The sequence below is a fragment of the Apostichopus japonicus genome, chromosome 2 (genome assembly GCF_037975245.1).
Source record: "Apostichopus japonicus isolate 1M-3 chromosome 2, ASM3797524v1, whole genome shotgun sequence".
NCBI lineage: Eukaryota > Metazoa > Echinodermata > Holothuroidea > Aspidochirotida > Stichopodidae > Apostichopus > Apostichopus japonicus.
Window position 1 is genome coordinate 6,010,919 of NC_092562.1, and position 21,188 is coordinate 6,032,106.

General features: G+C 36.3%; 1 protein-coding gene across 1 annotated transcript; it reads left to right on the top strand.

The window, feature by feature from the left end:
* The first annotated feature begins 563 nt into the window (after window positions 1-563).
* On the top strand, window positions 564-20,331 carry LOC139976162 (solute carrier family 35 member E1-like). The gene is made up of 6 exons (XM_071984646.1): window positions 564-1,924; window positions 3,810-3,880; window positions 5,505-5,642; window positions 8,162-8,287; window positions 10,210-10,455; window positions 14,785-20,331. Exons 1-6 carry the CDS (start codon window positions 1,588-1,590, stop codon window positions 14,905-14,907), a joined length of 1,041 nt encoding a protein of 346 aa, XP_071840747.1. The 5' UTR covers window positions 564-1,587; the 3' UTR covers window positions 14,908-20,331.
* Window positions 20,332-21,188: the final 857 nt, after the last annotated feature.

The following is a 21,188-nucleotide window of genomic DNA, read 5'->3' on the forward strand; positions in this document are numbered from 1 at the left end:
ACAGAAAAATATATATTTAACTAAAAAAATGGTTATATCTAATTAAATAGATAGGGTCACCTTTCAGGCTTTCCTTAAAGTGGTGGAACTTTTAATTGAGCTTTGAAAGGGTAACAACCGTGCCCCTGTCCCATCCCAAGCTCCATTCTCCCAGTTTCTATTCGTTACTAGAATTGTAACCATGCATCGTTCTATAGTCCATAACAAAAATCACGTACTGTATGGAATAGTTAGGTACTCGCTTGATTATTGAAAGTTCATTGGGTGAAAATTATACAATAGGGCGTATCTGACATGCTCCGTATGTATCATAAATATCTTAAAACTGGCGTCCGAATACAAGCAATTCAGTTCAGTCGGTAGGCATTAGGGCACTTACATACAAATTGCTAGCCTTTGCCGTGTGAGTAGCAAATCCTCAATGTGAAAGTCAGTTAAATTAACGCCTGTATTGTTATGGGACTTATGGCTTTTCGTGATACTGGTTGCACCCACTGTTACGAAGTCGAATTTTAGGGGGAGGGGGACGAAAGCGAAAAAAGCTGGTTTAAACTCTCCCTTGGGAGGGCTCTCAGGGCGGCGGGAGAAAAACTATGTTTCGGTAAGCCGCGTTAGGTGCAAACAGCCAACTTGAAATCAATCACAGTTGACATCGTGGATACGGTCAACGCGGAGTAGGATTCTGTAAAAGTCAGTGCAGCTACAAGAACACAACATTGTGCCACGAAGCTAACAGCAGACCTCTCTCGTTTAAACTCAATACGTAAACACGACAACGATTCCGCTGTTACACTTATTCTGAGCGAAGCGAACCTTAAATGAATGGCAGCAAGTTGACTCAGGGCCACGTATCTTGACACTCCAGAAATGACAAGAATATCGCTAACGTTGCCATCCCGATCTCGATAGGTGTCTGGTGATATCACGAAGATTCAGTTTGCGTCTGAAGAGGGTTAAGTTTTGCGCAACCTGTGCTCCTACGAGATTCGTAACTTATTCCTAGCCTATCGCGCCAGAGCCTTCTCGCCTAACGTTAGACAGAGCCTAAGCAGTTAAGGTCCAGCCTAGCAAATTTTGTTGCTTTGAACCAAATATCTGTACGGTTGAAATTCAACTGGGTAATGTTAGTCATGACTGAAACACTTCAGTAACATGTGAATGTAAGTGGCTGTTCAGAGACCTATCACATTCAGAGGAAAGCAAGTTTAGTTGTGTTCAGTCTAGTCACTTCATTCTCAAGTTAAATTAGGATACAGTTGTATTCAAGGACAGTAGGTTTGTCATCAACTGTCCAGTATCAGTAAGTTTCACAATATTTTGTGTAAGAGACCCACCATTTTGAAGTTTTGGTATGGTTGCAAGGTACACCTCGTGCCGTGGTAGCCCTAGCCAACACAGTTACCAACATTTCCATCCTCAATGCAATTTGTATAGATCATTATCAAATATCATGAGGACTGTTCAGACAACTTCATACCTCGACCTACCAGGACCAGTAGCCTACCACAGTATCAGATCTTAAACAGAACTTTGGAGGTCAAAGTCTATAGTGATATCTAAACCGGAAACGGACTCTGGTAACTCACAATGGCCCATGTACATAGAGACATAGGGCTCTCCAGTGAAGGATGGAGGATCATAATGTTGTGTGTTTTATGGTATATGAGTAGCCTTGGACAAAATGTCATAAACAAGCACCTCTTTCAGTACTTTCCATATCCAACCACAGTTTCCATGGGTCACATGTTAGCCGTAGCAGTACTTTTACAACCAGTGCTTAGAGTTTGGAGAGTACCTCAACCAGAGAGCATTGACAGGAGACATCTACTAATTTTAGTGCTTCCACTAGCGTTTGGAAAATTCTTCTCATCTGTGTCAGCAGAGTTTAGTATATTAAAAGTTTCTGTATCATTTGCACATACTGGTAAGATCATGTAGTCATTTTTTATTACTTGATTAGGATTTTTGTACATTTTTATATATACATGCAGGGTTGTCACCACGCCGGGCGGTGCTACCCAGCTCTCAAAATTTCCGCCCGGTACTCAAGGTCAATTTCAGCCTTACCGCCCGGCATAAATTAGCCTACAGTACCGCCAATAAGTAACTTGGTAAAGATTAGCGCGATTCAGTGCAAAACGCAGCTTAACTGTAATTAACCCCGCTCCAAATAAAGGAACGATATATACTTTCTCCGCACTCCAAATAAAGGAACACAAATTCCCCTCGCTCGCTGTTCACCACCGACAAAATGGGAGTGAACCGATCGATACAACGCTATTCATAGCGTGGAGGTAGGGTAAACCGATCGCTTGTAACCAACACACATATGCATCACAATTGTTTATTGTAAACATCCAGAGTAGGCCTACGAGTACGAAGTTTACGAACTTAGACTTAAAGAAAGTTTTAAACGAGAATAGTTTCGTGTTGAAGGGCAAAACATTTTTATACGTGTTTATTTTATTCCCCGATATGTTCTGGTTACCAGAAGCAATAAAAAGCAAGAAGGAAACTTCGTGCCTTATCCTTACGGCGTAACACTAACAGACCATTTTTTGTATTAACATTAGGCCTCGCGTTTTGTGTGGTGTTTAGGCACATTAGGCCAGTGTACGAGTACGAAGTTCACAACTTTGACTGAAAGAAAGTTTTAAACGAGAATAGTTTCGTGTTGAAGGGCAAAACCTTTTTGATACGTGTTTGTTTTATTCACCGATATGTTCTGGTTACCAGAAGTAATAAAAAGCAAGAAGGAAACTTCGTGCCTTATCCTTTCGGGGTAACATATCATTTTTAAAAGTAACATTAGGCCTCGCGTTTTGTGTGGACTTTAGGCACATTAGGCTAGGAAACGTTGCACTGAGTACTGTTCTAAAAACATGTCGAGACAAGACTCGGTGCTTTGGATTCTGTTCGCTGTTTCGCTATGTAGAGACGTTCCACTGCCAATCGTTTCTTAGCGATTTGCCAAGTTTAACTAAGAACAAGTGTTTCACACACATTGTAAGAATGTTGTACAGTACTGTAGCATGCAATTAAATCACAAAATCTCTAAATACAAAAAATACCAAAAAAGATCCCAGGAAAATTCAGTGATGCACATGAAAAAACAAAGGTATCTCAGGAGAATTTTGAGGATCAAAACCCTTTCTAAATGCCACCATTTTGCATGTAGGCACCATCAGGATTTGAAAAATTTTCAAAATGGGAGGGGGACACCCCCTCCCCTTATACCCCTCCCCCCAGGACGCAGATCACTGTCACAAATTACCCGGCTCTAAAAATGGTCTGGTGACAATCCTGTATACATGTAAAATAATTTGCCCTACTAGTAGTTGTCACATAGTGGTCATTCGTGAGAACTCAAGTAACTTCAACAAACATTATAATACCACCCGCAAAGCATATTTCCTCATTGAACCATTATCGTATTTCCTTTAACACAAGTTTGTACATTTTTGTTTGGATTGCTTGTGTTCCTGTTATGACAGTATCATGAAGTATTACTTAAATACCCCCTTACCGCTCTTTCAGCCCTAGCTGTTAGTTTTATATGTGCCACAAGAGGAGTGATTTGGTGTGACCTACTGTACATACAATATGCAACCTGGAGAATGGTTTCCATGTTCAGTAAGATTCAGTACAAGTTTGAAAGTGTCCAATATTATTGTACTGAACTGTACACTACTGTACATCGAGTTTATTCTTTCCTTTTTCAAATTTCATTTAATTGTTTTATTTTCTGTTGATAATATTTACTTGTTTTGCACTTAACTCTTGTTTCCTTTTCATTTCTAATTGAACAGTCAAAGCAACCATGCCAATTTTTACAGTATTCCTCAGTAGAATAATTTTGGGAGAGAAGCAGACTCTAAAGGTAAGTTTTTAATAGTTACTTTTAAATACTTAAAAAACAACATTTAAATATGAATTGTTAGCTAGGAAAAATATTAAATTTGAAATATTGTCTAGCAGTTTTGAAGGCTCTGATCTTTTTCTCATAAAATAAATAAATTCATACAATATTTCCTGTGTACAAAAAAATGCTTGACATAAATTCTTTACTTGTCTTTGCACTGGTACACAGCATTTTGCGATGCTAAATTAATGGATAAATTATTCCCTGAAAGTTTGAAACCATAAAATCCAATAATGGTCATTCTGGTTCAACTTTGAACAAACATTTCTTCGTTCAAATTCCAAGTTTATTTCTACCATTTCATAACATGCATTTATAGAATTTGAAGATTCATTAATTTTACTGTACATACTTCCATCTACAGTAGATAATGCATGGATTGGATCGTTTACTCAGACTGATGCTGATGTAGGATTAATTAACAAAACAGATGTGGTTGGTAGAGAAACCAGAATAAGCAGCTTTTCTAGTCTGGTCCCCCCCCCCCTCTTCCTCCAAAAAAAGGGGGTTAGGGTCAGCAAATGACTACAACAGAGAAAGAACAGTTAGAGGGAAAAAAATGAAAACAAGATTGTGGAACAAAATAAACCTCAGTACAGTACAGTACATGCCAATTCTGACATCCTTTTATATGAACATTAATTTACATTTATATAGACCTGTGTACAGTATATCACCACTCATACGTGTACAACATATACATTTGTATACATGTGCACATATACCCATATATGTACACAATTACACATGATACATACATACACTAAATATAATGTGTAGCAGTTTTGTTTTCTTTAAGAAAAAGTAGTGGAGCCAGGATAAGCTACATACTGTAAAGAGAATTACATGACGTTGACTGCACTCAAGAGCATTATAACCAACACTCAAATATTTTTATATTTTGTCTATTACTTGAACCATCCTCCATGTCCAGGAACAATGTGGAGACCCTATAAGCTGAATGAAAAGTATTTACCTTGGATAACTAGTGGTACTGTACTAATATTAGCCTAGTAACTTACTAGAAGTAATGGCCACTACAGGTGACATTTAAATGTCACGGGTGCATTGGCATATACTGTATACTAAAAGTATCCATTATTGTGAACTGAACCTCCTTCACTAACAGTGAGTTTACCAAAATGACTTGCACAAAGATGTTTTATTTGCTCTGATCACAACCTACTTGGAATTCTTAAATGTCATCTACCGTTATGTTTTAGACAGGAAAGGTCTATCAATTTGATCTTTAATGATCCCATTGTTCCTTTCCTGTGTTTATGGTGTTTTCTTCATACTTCCTTGTGGTTCCAGTTTTAAGTAATTACCAACTGTGACCAGCCGTAACATATAAGAAATGAATCATTTGCACAGAATTTACTCCTCGGTATCTTTGCTCCTGTTTAGTTTATAATAAGGCTTGTGTACAATAAACAAGCAATGGGGTTCTCCGGCCACGCCCAACATTGACACAGGGTGCCGTCATATCGAGTCCTTGAAATCTAGTTTTGAAATTGTAGAAATTGTAGTGACATTTTCTGTTCTTGAATTTTTTTTTCTTTTTTTTTTTTCTTTTTCACAGATTTACCTGTCTCTGTTTCCGATTATAATTGGGGTTATGATTGCTACCTTGACTGAGCTTTCCTTTGATTTTTTTGGTTTAGTAGCAGCTTTCGTTTCAACTATAACGTTCGCACTACAGAATGTTTATTCCAAAAAGGTGAGTCGGTATATACATGTAGTTTGTAAAAATTTGAAAATTTAAGAAATTTGCTCAAGAGTTGCATGAATTTACAGCTTCAATCTAGTTTAAGTTCTTAGCATTTCCATGAAAAGAGTGGGTTCATAAAAAATAAATTTCTGTTAAAATTGGCAGATTCCCAATGGGTCATTTATGTTGTTGTATAAAAATCTACATGTAGGGATATGGAATGGGTCTGATCTATCTTCTTGAATATTTCAACCTTTTTAGAATAATGGCAGATGAAGATTGATGAAGTTACAGTAGGATCCAAATTTTAGGCAGAAAATACTGATTTAATTGCTTCCTGATCTCCCGTACGGTTAACAATGGATATTTTAATGATTTGGTGGTTAATTGAGCACATATATGGCACTTTATGTAAGATATATTTGCAGATATTTCAAAGAAATCTTTATTCAATACACTTTTAAATGAATGTCACATGAGTAAACCGAAGGAACAATTTTCTCTCATAAACATAAAACACAAGGATTTTAATCTTGTTACAGTAATACTAATATTATTGAATTTTCATTCCTATTCATCACCCTAACTGTGAAAACAAATAGAGGAATAATTATATGTGTCATCAGTGTATGTTAAAAATATAAGGTAATGGATGTTTTAACGTGTGTAGCAGTTAGTAAACCATGTAACGTGAGTAACCACGTAACATGAGTACTGTACCACACAAGGTAAAACGTACAGAGTTTATGTACTGTAGGTGAAAAGGAACAGGCGCTAAATTATTTTACACATTCCCCTGAGTGCACAGCACCTTGCAAATCAAGGTGGCATACAACACCTTTACCCATCATGCAATGCAGATCTGGTGCTACCTCAGGCTGTGCACACACATACTGTACGTTCTACCTGTACACCTGGCACTGCACAATTTGCAGTATGTATAGCAAAAATGACTTAAGTTAGGTCCACTTGAAGAGTGCTAGTCCAAAAATCGCATCTGGTAGTATACTGCATAAAAGTTTAAAGTATGTGATGCAGTTTTGCAAGACTACAGTAGCTACAAACGCTCACTTTTCACTGGCTTTTGTGTTTCTTGGTTGGTTATATAACAGCTCAGCTTTTATTTGTTTGTGACCATGGAAAAGAGTGCAGGAATATCTGTCCAACTTATTCTTCCGAAAACCTTTCTTGTCATACAGTATCGTTAATATCTGCAAAGGACAACATTTGCAACTGCTCAGAAACTGGACACATAGCATTTCAAATGCATCCCACTACTGTACAGTACTTAAACATGGGCCATGCAATAGTATCTATGTATACAGTACAATATACCAGAACAGTTACATCATTGTCAAAGATACTTCTGCGGGAATTGTTCAGTTTTTGAGGGCTCCTCTGGAAAGCAGTGCTTCTGCACTGAGCAGGACTATCGTCATTAAAGATTACAATAATAAAAGAAATAAAAACAAGATTTTCATCTGATTTTTTTTTGGGTCAAAACATGTAAAGTACTGTATCTTCACTGTAGATGTACCAGAGGTACGGTAAGGTATGCAGAAAATGCAGAAACTATTATAATTTGAGGAATTCATGTGTTTAATGAGGGTGTTAAAGATATTCAATTTTAAAATACAAGTTTGATAAGTGCTCCTGAATGCTCCTTTAAGGCTAATTAAATGATGTCGTTTGTGCCCCAGTTGAGGGCTAATCATCATCCAGTACCTACGATGACAAAAAAAAAAACGGTTAATTTCATCAAACGACTAACTGCTCCAGATGAAAAGCAATTTGTACTTGGCAAATTTATAATCATGGAATGTAAACTCGTTACTTCCAAATATTGACTATTCTGTGAAGTTTCATTGATATTTTGTTGGCTTCAGATATGCTCAGTGCTGTAATGATGCTACTGTACAGTAGACTACAGCACTACTGTAGGCAGTCCAGGACACAAATTATTGTCTGAAGAATGGTACAGAAATACACGTAACATGTACTGACCGAAGGCATTCTGTTATAATTGTGCTTCAGTATATGAAAATAAGTGTTCTTGCTTCTTTCGGTCATTTAAAACAGAAATTAATATGGATATAAACATATTACACAGATTATACAGAAAGCCACCCAAAAAAAATCATGATAATAATAATGATAAAAAAAATAATTTAAAACAATCTGTAATGCAGAAGGTGGCCGTCTGTGTTGAAAGCATATACTGTATGCAGCATCTCTCATACCGAACATAAATATGACATTTTAGCCATTATTTACCTTGATACCACAACAGATGTTACCATAAACCCCTGCATATATATATTTGCTTTTGTTCAAAAGTAAGCCTTTATTGGAATAGCCTACATGTAAGAATAACAGATGAAACCTAAGTACTTTACATTTGCATATTAAAGCTACAGATGTAAGTTCTCATAAATTTTTTTTGGGTGGACTATAAAACTATGTACACAGGTGGGTTTTTGTTTATAAGTATACATTTTTTTATTTTTTTTTATTTTCGTTTCTTTCAGGCATTACGTGACATTGGTATACATCACTTGAGACTCCTGCTCATGCTGGGTCAACTTGCTGCTCTGATGTTACTCCCTATTTGGGTGGTTTTAGATTTTCGAAGAATCGTCAGCGATCCAGAATTGGTAAATTGGACGGGGTCGTTAAATCTTTGAAAAGTCGGCCAGATTGTGCTCCAGTCTTGAAAAGGGATAATACTCTGCAATCTGAGTTGATAGATGAGCAAAATATTGAGCTGGAAAACTTGGGGATGTGTATATCGAATAGAAGATACGAATATGTCAGATTTGGTGATATTTTGTGAATTGCATCTGGTAACATGTAGATTAATGATGTGACCATGGCAACTGAGCCAAAAATGTGTCAGTCTGCCTGTTATTTATAACATTTCAAATCATCTAACTACAGAGGAATATTTTTCTCCAAAAGTTAATGCTAAAAAAAATATTGACAGCTAGAATCAAACAATCCAATCACGTCACAATTTCAAAGATAAGTCAACAAGAAGATTTTAACAGGAAAGTAAAAGTAAAAATTGAGAAACATGGTGACATCATAGACCTATGGCTGTGATCCAGCTTCCTGGAGTAAAGGAGGCTTAAACCTGTTCAAATATCTTACATTCAACCAACTATATCTACAATAAGGGAGAAGATATCGATATGTGGTGTCCAAAAGACTTCTCTTTAAAGATACAGGATAGTGTGACATATCTGCCACAGGAATACGCCTTTAACAATCCAGTACAGAACCATCTTGTGTTGCACACAGTTATACAGTATACAATGAAGTTGGTGTCATTACTGTACATACTCCGCAGCTTGACGTATAATGTTACAGTACCTGGTGGGATTAAAGCGTAACTAATGCCTTAAATCATGTTATAATGTACTGGTCACATGTTTTCTCGTAGCAAACTCAACACATTTCGTCTTTTTAATAAAATATCTTATCACACATGACCTGTATCACTCACCTTGTGCCTGCGGATAATCAAGTTAAACAAAACGTGGGTGATCTTTAGTCTCTGTCTGTTGAGCTGTTAACATCATGTCGAAAATTAAGACAAGCCCTCCTTCCTCTCATTATGGAATGAAAAAAACACGGATAGCTCAAAAAAGTAAAATTTTGGACTTTTTGACCGATAAAGGAGGAACATAATCTAAGCATCACTGTGACATTTTGCTTTCGGCTTCATCCCTTGCCTCTTTAGAGATATCAATATATGTCAAGTTTTGCATGGTTTTTAAAGCGAACTCCAAGCAAGTGAATACATTACATTACAGTGGTAAAGATGATGGTTGGGTTTCCTGCTCCAGAATTCCAGTAACCACCAGGACTTCCAAAAGTATCTCTGTCATTTAGGCCTGTAGTAACGAGATTATGGCTGTGTTTAAAGGGTGTGAAGACTCGCGCAAAAAGAAATGTCTAATGCCGGTAATCTTACCTAGTTTCGAATGAGGTGTAACAGAAGTGTTAGACACCACCATCGAATACCAGAAAATACACACACAGCTTACTACAGTCGGTAATTAGACACTAGTGTACAGTCAGTACATACAGCTGCGGTCAATACCCACAGCACAGTATACAAACGATACAGTGATGGACATCTCAGGTGCAGCTAAAGATAACAAGGTATCACGTTTCATTACTGTCTGCATTTTGTAGTGACACACACAAAACTTCACTTGCAAGCAACAGAAAGTTAACTTTTTCAGATGGCTGTACGCGATTTGGGGCGAGTCTTTAATGTCTCTATTACGGCCATTTGAGAGTAGTTGAGAGAGTGGAGTATCAAGGAGGTCTTTGGAGGAAGAAGGAGTCCTTCACCACCGACATCTGAACAAAGCATCGACTAGGACAAGGGAGACGGTTTTATACTGTTCTTTGAAGATGTCACCGGTTAAAAATATGTTAAAGTTTGCTTTATATACTCACACACACACACCATTCAATGTATAAATGTGACGGCAAGTACACAAACCTGGAGTTTATAAATGGTGTTCGTTCACACTTTCATTAACGTATCTTTCTTCTTTCACAGATGGCTAGTCCTCTCTGGACACAGATCCTGACTCTTCTATTTCTAAGCAGTTTCTTGAATTTCTGCCAGAACATTTTTGCCTTCAGTGTCTTAAATCTGGTGATGCCGTTGAGCTACTCTATAGCGAATGCCACTAAGCGGATAGTGGTCATATTCCTCTCCTTGCTCATGCTCAGGAATCCGGTGACATTGACCAACATCTGCGGCATGACTCTGGCTGTAGTTGGAGTAGTCTGCTACAACTTGGTGAGTTATGACAAAATGAGACGGCAAAAATAGCCATTTTGTAGTCCGAAAAACAAGTTTCGGCTGAAAAGTTGTTTGATGTGTTTGGTTTCAGCTGAAAAGTTGTATGATGTGTTGGGTTCATGACTTTTGTGATATTCTGAACAAAACCATGTGGTACTTCAGACATAATTTGAATATTGATACCAAATCAGTTCACAGTACATTGAGTCTGATAACTACAAAACATTTGACAGCTCATATAGTCATGAATATAGGTTGAAATCACTTACTAAGTACAGATATATATGTAGAATCAAGATATTTGATGATGTCATAAGCAACCGTTTTCAACATTGTGCCAAATTTAATCATTGCTTAGTGTGAATTTTGTGGTGGACCTCATGAAGCAGGTTGTGTACCTAGGCAAATGTATTTTTTTTTGTTCAAAAGGGAAATGAGACATTACAGATTGTGGCAAATGCAACTTAAAACTAAGGCTTTTATGAGATAAGAGGTGAAAGCATGCTTTGTTCTAATTGGTCAGTCAATGAGACCAGCAACAATTTGTACCATTGGTTGGTGGAGGGTTAATAGTGAGTGGACAGAGGTAAATCTTGACCTCATGAAAATATTGCAAGACCTCAAATGCAATGCAGGAAGTTTTGGGAGAATTGCCAGGAGTTTTTACAATCTCTCAGATCTCTTTAACCCAGGGGGTGGTTGAAAGTAATTAGCAGTGAAGTTAAATGCAAATAGTTTATGGAGAAACGCAAGGTGTTACCTATATTAATATTAAGAGTGGCGTCAGCGATCAAGTTTCCAAATCAATCAGAGCCTTTATTACTGTAACTACCGACTGATTAAAAATTCATTCGGGCAGAATTTGGGGAGAAAAGAAAGAAAAGCAGGGCAGGGAATAATTTACTTTGTGTGTAGCAGCTTGGAGTATATTTGTTCTTTCTCAAAATAAAAACAAAAACAAATACCAATGGTCATCATACAAATACTGCAACACATTTATCCAAAATGTGTCCTAGCTTGAAATTAGCCCATTCTACTATGTGAGACTAGATGATTTCCTACAGATTCATCATAGCATGGTCAAGTACGGGTGTTAGTTTAAAAAAATTGGTGGTACTGTAGGTTGATAAAAATTGATGACACTATTTGTATGACTTCAATCTTAGATTTTACATTATGTACTATCGTTCCTATACGGTTCATTTACCAAATTTCAAGTTTCAGGAAGTTAAACGATGAAAACATTTGTACGTGAATAGTTGATTGTTGAGCTTTAACAGTGATTAAACAGTAATAAAGGGTCAGGTCGACGGATTTGTACGAAACTGACGTTACAATCCTTTCTAGCTACCTGTATAATATTAGCAATCTTTGAATGAAGAAAGCCAAGGCGATAAGTTTCAGCAGGCTTGCAATTACATAACTTATAATGGATGGGGTTCTCCAGCCACGAACCAAGTCAACAGATGGCGCTGTTTCATAGGACCCATCTAGTTCAGCAAAACTTGACAAGTTGCAGTACTGTGAGTTGATCACTAGTACACTAGTCACTCACCCAGCTCATCAGTATTAGAGCCCATCCCATAGGGTTTGCATGCTTGTGGGCGCTTTCACCGGATCACGTTACTTTGATTCAGAGATATACGTCATAGCGCTTTACAATATCTCTGCTTTGATTCAGAGATCTGTCAACCGTATAGCTCACTCGCAATTAGGACCGTCATGACAGCGCCCTCTGTTGAAAGGCTGCCGACATAGTCAGTTTGAAAAGAACTTGATGAAAGCGGCCTGATGCTCTGAACTGTAAAAAAAAATATGAAAAAGAAAAACATAACAAAGTGTCTTCACTACCTACAAAGTAGAATAGAGGAATCTTGCTGGAATGTAAACTCTAGTGAATCTAGGTAAAAGGGAAATGTTACGAAAATGCAAACAAGCTGCTTTTAACAAAGTCGTATGAAATGCCTGTACCTGCAGAAGGTAATTATTCATAGTATGTATTACAGAAGACTTCATTGATTGGGAGATGTTGTTAGCACTGCTCACAAACACTGATTCTGAAGTTTGTATTTTTTAGTGCATCCATCGGTTCTTAGAAAATCTTTTCACTCTTACGTCCAGGTCTTTTTTTATTCCTTGCCCAAGGCAAAAGGAATCTATGTGTTTGTGTATGTGACATTTGCTTGTAAACGCTCTTAACTTCAGAACGATAACTGGGGTATATTTCATATTTGGTATGTAGGTCAGGGTTCATTCAAGCTCACCAGGTCTCAAACCTTGAATACTGTAAATTTCCGGATAGAAAACTGCAGTAGCTGGTATAGATGGCTATGGCTTCTCTGTATTTCATGAGTATAAGAACCCTATTGTTTTAAGTGGAGGGTACAGGTCATTTGGGTTCAGCAAAGGTTACACTCTGGAAATTTTAAACATGCTTGACATGATACGACATGGCATATGACTTTCTTATAATGAGTAAAGAGCCTAGTAATTCTTTTTGAAGGTCAAAATTCATTTGCGGTCATTAAGGGGGAAGTGGTAAATCCTTAAACAGTATTGTAGCAGGATAACTTTGTTTGCAAGTTGAGACTTCTAATTTGCTTCAAGTCAATGATTGTTTAAGGCTAGCAGAATTCAATCCCTGAAAACCTTTCTTCTTAGAGAGTGGCCATTGATTAGCTTTGGATTTCAGCATGACCATATTGTACAGGAAAGCACATAACTGGGCAGATCTTAATTGATATTGTTGTTATGAAATTGAGAAAGATTTGCATCTTTAAGAATCTAATTAGTACAGTAATTCCTGAAAAGTTTACACCATGTCAGGGGTTATTTTACATTGCTCTCACTACCTGTATCTTGGTATATATACATTCATGCTCTCGCCTTACTTAATTGGTACAGGTTGAAGATGCTGTGTAAGATGTATTTATGTTTAATCAGAAAATACTGCACAATATATTAAACTGCTCGGATTTCTCAATATTTAAAGACCTCAGGGATTTAATCTGCCACAAACCTCTTGACCTAACCCATGTACAGTTGCTCCTATTAGTGGTGTAATTACAACAAGTACATTTAGTAAAAGATATTGTCCAAACATTTGCCCAAGTATGATGCTGATGGAAGGTCATTTGAAATCAACAGAGGTCAAAGTCTGGAAATCCTTGTAAGCTTGCAAACTCAATTCTTTGCTATAACACTAACTGTTATAGGATTTGACCTTTCCTCTTTTAATTGACTGAGAGGGTTTTCCACTCTCACTAATGACTATCTGTTATCAACATTCAGTAGGGTAATACCAAATTGCATGATCAACTTATCTCTTATGATGTTCTGGTACTTGACTTCAGGACACATTTTCCTCAGTCACTCTACCAATCAGGTGATTCCATACACAATTTCAACTTGTAAGACAAGGAATCAGTAAGCCTGCTGGGTTTCTTCTTTCTTGTTTTTTGGTTTTGATAAAGTGTTGCTAAGCATTTCCTTTGTTTGATTTAAGTGCCACACTGCCAGCATCCCGATATTTCATGACAATACAGTTACTATCACAACGAGAATAGACATCCGATCTGTATTACCCAATATACAGAGAAGTTTGCCAGTTGGTGAAAACGGTGTTATCATCCACGCTCTGAAACAGTATGTCTGAACAAACTGATACAGGCTGAATATTTCTTAATCAGTTTCTGCTTCCATTGTGTTACGATTGCAGCAGGAAATCAGTATGCTATATGCCATTGACAGGAAGTTCTGTGGTCTAACATCTAAACTTAAAGTAAATAATAATAATACTGAGTAATATTTATAATAGCGCATAATCAGCAAAGCTGCTCAAAGCGCTTTACAAGTGTAAAAACCTAACAACAAATAGTAACAAAAACCTAAATATTAAATATATATAGAACCAAGAAGGCACAACATGTACAAGCCTTAAAGCAACAATATAAAAACACCCATATACTGTATATACTAAATGAAAATAATTAATGCCCTATCCGCATATTTAGTCCAAAGCGAATTCAGAAATACGTAAATAGTAAAATAGTTTTAAACAAAAAATACACAAAAGATTAAAACATAGTCAATAATGAAATATAAATAAGTAAAAGCAGTGATAACAGTATAAATGGGCTAAAAGGCTGGAAAAGTGAGTTGGTGGAGAATGGTAGTGTGTCAGTGAGGTCACTGGGTCAAGTTCCATTTCTTGACAATCATTTCTGTATCAGTAATCAATAATCACTGAATATAACAGGATGCAGTCTTTTCCTGAGCTCAAAATCAAACTGTAACTTGTTTTTCTCCCCTCTCTCCCTCTCGTAGTCCAAGTATGAGGCCAGCTTGATGAGGAAGAAGGAATACCTCCCGATGGTGGCCTCGGACCTCGTCGACGGACGTCTCATCTCGCACGAGAAAGAAAACGGTCACGTATTACATCAGGTGTGATGTCATCATGTGCATACTTTTGTTGTAATTTATAACTATAATAAAAAATTAAAAAATGGTCTTGAGGGTTTTTTTTCCCTTTCAAATTAGTGATACTGTAGATAACCAGAGGAATCACCAAAAACAAACACTTCACCAAAGCATGTATTGTAGATATATCTGAGTTTTATAGGTTGAGAGAAAATGGCATATATATTAGTAACTTTTAAAAAATACCCCAAGCACCCAAAATGTTTTTAATCGTATGCACATGGCTTGTGAATGTCAGAACTCGCCTTGTCATATAATTATTGGTGCTAAAACAGCCAGTATAACTTAAGTTAATTTAAATGTGATTGAGAGGCCCACCTTTGTTGATTCCTCATCTGAAAAGGTTTGACGTAGAATGGTACCTTAGAGTTGCAAAATCTTTTAATTCGAAACACAGTGTTTGGGTATCTGTACAGTGTGTAGGAATCTGTACAGTGTGGCAGCTGTGGGCGAGAGTGGTCCAATTAGGTTGGACATTTTGGACGTAGAGTGGATAGATGATGTCACCACTATGTCTGTACTCTTAAAAACTTTGCTGTTTGTCTCATGGTATCAGTTTTAAATGTCATCTCTCTGTAAGTCTGATATGTATATGCCTTGGAATTTCCTATTTTTGTGAATTTTTTTTTGTGAATTTTTTTTTTTTTTTAGAGGGAAGGGGGGGTGGTATTTATCATTAATATGAAGGGGAAAAAATTCCTTTGGACTATGACTATAAAGTAACCAGTATTTTTTGTACTTCTGGAATCAAACATGTACTAGGTACTGTATGCTTGCCACTCATTTCTTACTTTCAAACTTTTAAACATAACATGAGTGAATTCATGGAACACAGCTGTCTCTTTTTCTTGTTTTTCATTCCTCTCTTATCCTTAGTTTGTTGTAGTAGTTTCACTTTGCATGTCGTTATCCTATTTCTTATCTGTATGTAATATTGGTTTTAGTTGCAAATTTTGTAGCAAAAGTTAGTATTATTTCATGCATCGGTTAAAAATCTGGGTTATTACTTTTACTTGAATAAAGTTAGCCTCAAGAGAACAAGTTGGAAATAAGTAATTGACTGGAATTAAATTCCAAGTAGAATAAGTAAACCTGTATAACAAATTGAGGTTGGATGTCAAAACTTAACTTGAAATAGTTTCTCACATGAATATTTTTCAAAAATATATGTTTTGTTTCCTATCATTTTTATTTGATCTGTTTTTTTTTTTTCCATCTTCCTTACATTATACAGCTGACATAAATAGCTGTTTGGGCATGTTATTGTTTTATAAAAATAAATATATATATAATTGGCACTATTGATAATATCTTGACAAAATAAAAATAACTGTTGGTAAAATTGGAGTGAAGGTAGGATATATAGTTTGTAAGGAATGAAAAAGATAGGAAAGAAAAAATGTATAAATTCCTTGATATACTGAAAGCAAAGAGCCTGAAGGTTTATTGTAAATGTGTTGTGTATAATGTTGGACAAACGTGGGTGAAATATTCTCTGTGATATTTCCATTCGTCAGTTAGATATCATGTGGAAATTGTGATGAAAAAAGTCAGTTGTAACCCGTGCTGACAGGAAGATCAATTCTTGTGAAATAAAACATAACCTTTAGAGATTTGTCATATTATGGACAACCTTATTATCAGGATCATCTGGACCTCTTTGATCTGGGATTATCCCATATCCAACATTCCAAAATATTCGTCATTTCCTAACACCCTGAGGATACAGGGTATCCCAAATGCCTTGAATCTTATTGACAAAAATTTTGGTTTTGTCATTCATGTTTATCTATCTATAAAAACGCATCGCGCAGCACGATGCAGGCAAATGGAATCGGTACTTAGACGAATGTTACAGGAAGACTAATATCATTCTCCATGTATTCGTTTTTCATATTTGAACTACCTCCGATCCTGAAATGTCCAGATGTATCCAGATTTTATCGTTATTAGTAGCAAATCTATTGAATAATGCTCCTTCAGTGTATACTTTTCATACAAAGCAATTATGGTCACAGTATGTAGAGCTGAGTTTTAAGGGAAAGTGTGAAGTGTTTCTGAGACAATCAGAGACATTGCCTAAGGTATTTAGGCAATGTCTCTGAATGTCTCAGAAACACTCTACCATCCCTTTAAGTTTATAACTTGGTTTTTACTGTCAATTTATATTACATAAAAGCTGCATGTCGTGTCAGATTTTTGCCATAAATTCGGTCGCACCTGGAGAAATGATTTCTTACTCTTTGTAACAGGTAACGGAAAGAAATTAGGTGCTTTACAGTAAATTTAAAGGGCTGATAAACAAAGGATTGAAAACATTTACATAATTTACTGGGACACAAAACTTTCTATATTAGAATTTACAGTTTTGTAAAAAGTTTCTAATGACTGAGAACAGCCAAATGATTGTCCAACTGTATGCAAATATTACACGACATGGTCAGAACATGGCAGCCTTAGACCTTTCTTCAAACCATAGCTTTACCCTTGTCGAAACAAGCAACTATGCTATTCAGACAGCGATAAAAATGGGGGTCTCCAGAATTCCCCAGGAATGACCGGCAAAACGTTCTTAGTAATTATACCTCGGTTCTATAGGATATGAGTATTAAGTGATTAAAACTGATATTTTACTAAGACTAGTCTAAATATTTAAAGAGTAATATCATGGTTCACATCAATATTTTTGCTATACTGCAAAGCACAAATAAGATATGGCTGACATGTTTTCTGAATGACAGAAATTATGCTCAATATTTGTACACAAAAATAAAACCTATATTCAACAGTGACATTATAATTCATATGTCGTTAATTTGTTGACGAGTCACTAAACATTCAGTTGGGTCTCTTTCCTAGACTCCCATTGCACGACCTTGGAAGCAAAAGGAATTTTGTTAAAACTACCTATTTGTAGTTTTATGATATGGGTACTGAATAACTGCAAAGTGCTATATGACTGGCTATGCTATCAGATTTGTGTTCAATATCTTTTGTTAATTTATACTCAATTGGCATATGAGGGGGTACCTTTGCAAATTTCGTACCACATTGTTGATAACGTTGAATAGAAAACTGAAAGTGAAAAGGTTATACATAATAATTGCTCGTACAACCTATAAATGATGTTCATATCATCGGACATAACCCCCAGCGTTGTCTAGTTGGAGTAAGTTTCCTTGTATAACTATATTGTTATACTGTTGGGCAGGTCACTAAGTACTGAATATTCAGTTTCGGCTGTTGGGGCGGTTCTTATGACAAGCCTCCGACACACCCACAGAAGAAGGACTACATTTAGACTTAAGTGAATAATGCAGGTAAAACTCCACGTCATTTGAAATGAAACCCTACCCTACTCTATTCTACTCTAGCTGACAAATTTGTCCCTGCAATGGTACATTAATACCGGCATATATGATTTTTTGCAAATTAAATACCAAATTGTTGATATTATAGTTCAGGGTAAGCTGATGGATTTGTACCTGTAATGGTACATAAATACCGGCATGTATGATTTTTGCAAATTAAATACCAAATAGTAAGTATTATAGTTCAGGGCTAAGAGTACTGCTGCCATCATGTGCATATGCTTTAAAGTTTGTTTTCACAGCCTATGTAATATGGCCTGCATTACCAAATATAGTTTGATACCTGCGAGTTAAGTGAAGTTTAGCACCGTCGGTCAGGGACGTAGCCAGGGGGGGGGGGCAGGGGAGCGTCTGCTCCCCCCCTTTCAGTGTCGAAAAATATGTTTAAAAACTTGTTTTTTTAGCATGGTAATTTGTCAGTGCTCTTTTGATCTTGAATACTCGTCAGCTGAGTTAACTCGATTATAATCGTAGTAACATTCAGGCCTACTGATTCAACTACTTATACTTAGTTTGGCAGCTACAATTAGCTAAATGTATAGCCTATAGCAAGCCTACAGTTGGCCACTGCGTAATAAAATACATATTGCCTACCTAACCGCACTCGATGGGGTGTTACGAACCGTATGCACAACGACGTCGACAACGTTTGTTCTCATCCTTTCTATGATTCGTCCTAAGTTGTTGCACGAATAGCATGTTATGAAGCTAAGCTAGCAATCGTACTTCCTATAAATAAGTATTGTACTGGTAAGACACTGCGATAACGATATTTGTATTTAGGCCACTGTACATCTGGCTGTCGTACAAAATATGAAATTTTATATTGTCCATCAGTTAAGTTCGTCAAATGTATTTAAGTCCAGACATTGGACAATAAACAATAACCATCCTACTGGAAAAGTGTAAAAGAGCATTATGTTTGTCTTTCTGATATATTATGTAAAAGAATTCAAACAGGAGACAAAATCTGCTGATAATATATTATCATATGATAATGATGGAACTGGCAAAACATTGCACCAGATCGCATCTAAGGACCTTCAATTGTTCAAAATATCTCAACCTTCCCTTAGACCCCTCCCACATATCAATCGCAAAAAGTGCTCCCCCTCTTTAAAATTCCTGGCTACGTCGCTGCTCTATAATTGTATGATTGTATATTCCTGATACAGTGTTTTTGTAATAACTGGGTCTGATATTACTCAGTGGTGTGTTTTGGCGAGAAAATATCTGTAACAGAGGTCTAGTTAGCTATTTCTTTGTCAGATCTACCTCTCTGCTGGTTGAGTTACACGGTCTTTTATTGAAAGAGAACGAACAAATTGAAAGTCACCATTATTACATGGGGTATACTGGAAATCTTCGAGCGTAACACAGTTATACACATTGTTATATCGCTCCAAAAGGTTTGCACTGATAACCCCCCCCCCCCCCCCCAACAAAGAGCCACGTATAAGGCTCTGCATGTCAAATAAACTGACAATTCGTCCTCCCCTCTAGCTATGTACGTGAAAAGAAATTGAAGAAAATATGTTCATGAAGTTACATTAATTCAGAGATTCTTGTATCACAAAGGTGCTTATGTATCACCAATAAGAATAAGAACTAACTCTCTCCCAAACCTGATTCGTGTATAGAAGAGGATTTACAAAAAGTTTTGTTTTGTTTTCGTTGCTTGCATCGGACAACGCTGGTACTGACGTATTTTTTAAATTAATTTTGCTTTTCGTCTTGTAACACCGTTGGTTCAATGGGGTCCAAAATGATCGAGTTCCTAGATGGTAACTGTTTTCTGCAATATTGTGAATACAAACAAATATTTAAAAGTTGTATCGGTCGGTTTATGATCAACTTTATTGATGGTATCCCATACTTCAATCCTAGAACTATAAGTATAGGTTATCAGTATCACCTGTCAACTGGCATATTGTTTTCATGTTGTATTGTTTCCAATCTGCCCATGATTAATACTTAATTATAAAGATGTGCCTGGTCGACGAAATATAGAATTATTTATTTATTTGCTCGTTAACATGTCATTTGTCAATTGGTGATATTTTCTTTGAAATTGATAAGGTTTTTTTTTTTTTTTTTTCTATACGTACAAGTAAGATAATATAGTAAGTGTTGACAAACATGGTTTTGGATTGGGTCACAAATCCTCCGTTCCCTCCCCCATCTTGCCCCCTCCCCCAGAAAAATCAATTAAGATAAGATACAGTCAACAGCTTTGGTTGACAGGTTTAAAAATTAAGGCAACTGTATCAACTGAACCAAGGTTTAGACAGAACACATACACAAGTGTATGTTTACATTCAGATTATGTACCCCATTGCTTTTTTTTCGTCATTGCTCGAATCCAAAAATAATAACCTTTTACCAATACTCCTTAACAATATAATATATTTTGTAGACTTGTTGATTCTTTTCAAATGACAACTATATAAGGACTTGTAATTCATTTGTTCAAGTCCTCGGAATAATAATAATAATTCGAAATAATTGCGCACACATGTGTGCACGCAAATATATTCCACGAGGAGTTGCCTTATTTTCATTTTCTCAGGAACAGTTTCCAATCTATCAGGGTATTTTGCCATTATCTCTATATTGTATCAATTGAAATGTAAAGAGGAAAAAAAAAGAAATTAAACTATGCTAAAATTGTCTGTACATATTTTAGAACTCTTGTATGTAGGTCAATTAATTAATTAAAAAATAAAGGTATTGTGAAGATTAGCTAGTCAAATGGTGCAATTGGTCATGGACACTTTTCCTTTTCAAGTAGATATCGTTCGCCCTCCTTTTTGTAATGTGTTGTTTGATGCTTTTATTTTGTTAATACATTGAGTAAATGTCTATTTTGCATCGAGTTAG